General features: G+C 36.5%; 1 protein-coding gene across 2 annotated transcripts in view; it reads left to right on the top strand.

The window, feature by feature from the left end:
• LOC102304283 overlaps positions 1-1728 on the top strand; it is a 3459-nt gene extending 1731 nt beyond the window's left edge. Inside the window, exons 2-5 of one of the 2 annotated variants that reach the window (XM_005952358.3) lie at positions 296-351; positions 459-818; positions 1249-1387; positions 1509-1728. In XM_005952358.3, the coding sequence (XP_005952420.1) occupies positions 303-351; positions 459-818; positions 1249-1387; positions 1509-1572 (612 nt within the window). In that variant the 5' untranslated portion in view covers positions 296-302 and the 3' untranslated portion in view covers positions 1573-1728. Of the gene's footprint in view, positions 1-295; positions 352-455; positions 819-1248; positions 1388-1508 lie in introns of both variants that reach the window. The other variant, XM_014331181.2, reaches the window with a different exon arrangement.
• Positions 1729-2274: the final 546 nt, after the last annotated feature.

Genomic DNA, 2274 nt, shown 5'->3' with positions numbered 1-2274 from the left:
GTATGTGTGTGTGTGTGTGTGTGTGTGTGTGTGTGTTTCTGTTTGAAAAGAAAAGCCTTCAAACACATACAAAAAAAAATCACCGTTTCCCTCTGGTGGACAAACTCTGTAACTACAACATGTTTCTAAAAGACTTCAAGCCTTCTTTGATATTTTTGCAGTTCCTCATTATGTCTGTTCGTAGATGCTGTGATGAGCGAATGAAGTCAGACTGTAGATTTTCCTTCTTCTAGCTGTACTGACTGACCTTTGACCTCATGTGTTGATGACTCTTCACCTCTGTCTCCTCTCACAGGAAGAAGATGATCTGCAGGATCCTGCTGCTCATCATCCTCACCTCATGTGTCTCTGGTTAGTTTACAGCTTCACTTTATGAACTCCAAATAAAGCTCAACAACAGATTTGTTCCAGTTCTCAGTGTGTCTGTTCCTCTCTTTCCCTCTCTGTCTCCTCAACAGGATCATTTGTAGTCAATGTGACACAGACCTGCTATCAGGCAGAGGAGAACCACAACATCACACTGGAGTGGACGTTCACCACCAAACCTGACAGATCCAACAAAATGCTCAACATCTTTTGTGAACTCTTTATCAGTGATGAAGTCTCAGTCCTGTATCGTGTTCATGAAGGTGTTGAGGTGTCAGAGTCTCAGGATGAAAAGTTTTCAGGACGAGTCCAGAGTGACAAAGACGCCCTCAGAGAAGGACGAATCAGACTTCAGCTGTCCAGACTCAGGACTGATGACTCGGGTCTGTACCTGTGTGAGGTCAACACGGATTATGGCTTCAGTGTTGGAAGATGTCGACTCAATGTCACTGGTCAGTTATAGAATCCAGATTTTTTTAAGGTATTATTATCACTGTGAGTCTGACAAAATTTCATGGAGTTCAGATCCAGAGAAGGCCATTATTTTTCTGATGATCATTTTCTTTTTGTGTTACAGAATGTTACAAAACATTTGCTCTGCAAACAATTCGTTTACAAAGTTGATTTACTGTTGTTCTTCCTTTTTGTTCCTGGCTCAAAATTAGTTCCCACGTTAGAGTGTTGTGGTCTCTTTTCTTAAGGTTTTGTTTAGTCTTCCTTCTCCAGCCTTTCACAGTTTATGACTGAAAGTTGTGTTGTATAGCCTGTTACACTATAGCAAGAGAGAGTTTGTGCTCAGAAACTGTTTTATATTTGTTAGTAGTTTAAAAAATAACATAAAGAATAATGTAAAGTTCAGTTTGAGTTTTGGTTATTTTGCAGGAGCCAAAAATTCAAAGGAAAAGTACTGGAAGACAGTTAAAACTGCTTTGGCAGGCGGACAGATTGCAGTTATAATACTTACTGGTTTGATTGTCGGAATAGGTGAAATAGTTGACCCTAAATTCTTCATTAGCAAAGGGTAAGTTAGTGTTTCCTGTCATTTTTAAAAACAAACTACATTTTTAAAACCCTGTTTTCTGATTTTTGTCATTGTTTTATGTTTTTTTTTTTGGTTTACTTTACTTTTGCTTACTCTACAGAGTAAGAGAAGAGACCGCATCAGATGCAGATGAAACAACAGTTCCTCCTCAACTATTGGTGTGAAGTATTTTCTTACACTTTACTGATTACACTGAATAAAACTTGCTGATACTTAAAATTCACTCAAGGAGATCTCCCTCACAATTAGATAACTTTTTCATGTTACTTGTCAAGGAAAATTGTTTTATTTTTATTAAAATGATAGCTTGGTAAAATCAACCAGACCAGTGCACCAATTATCATTCAAGTTCTTCAATCTGATTTTTAAAAGATTTATAAAAATGTTAAAATAATTTTGGCTTACAGATATGCAAACAAACCATGCTACACACCATGTTTAGTGACTGAGAATGTGATAAGGATTTGTATGAGTTTGGCAAATTGTGTCTAAGTACATGAACAGTGTTAAAAGGTTTGGCCCTAAGAGTGCTTGATTCAAAAACTAAGTTAAAGACACAGAATTTGGCTTAAAAAACTGGAGTTTATTTTTTCAGCAATTTAGAAAAACTCTAACATCCACTCTTTCGAGTAGTAGACTCCTATACTAAATCCAGCTATATTCCACATGCACAGATCTAGAGGAGAGCTGCTGAAACAGGTGTGACTGGTAAGATAAGTTCTGCGAAGCTACTCAGGTCCCCTTGTATTTATCATGCAAAGACTGATCAAATGATCACTGACTTAGGTTAACTAATATATATACATATATATATATGTGTATATATATACACATATATATATATGTATATATATATACACATATAT

The sequence above is a fragment of the Haplochromis burtoni genome, unplaced genomic scaffold, assembly GCF_018398535.1.
Source record: "Haplochromis burtoni strain Fernald_Lab_line unplaced genomic scaffold, NCSU_Asbu1 Contig_1520, whole genome shotgun sequence".
Lineage (NCBI taxonomy): Eukaryota > Metazoa > Chordata > Actinopteri > Cichliformes > Cichlidae > Haplochromis > Haplochromis burtoni.
The sequence above is the reverse complement of the archived record's forward strand: the minus strand, read 5'-3'. Positions and strand labels throughout refer to the sequence as shown.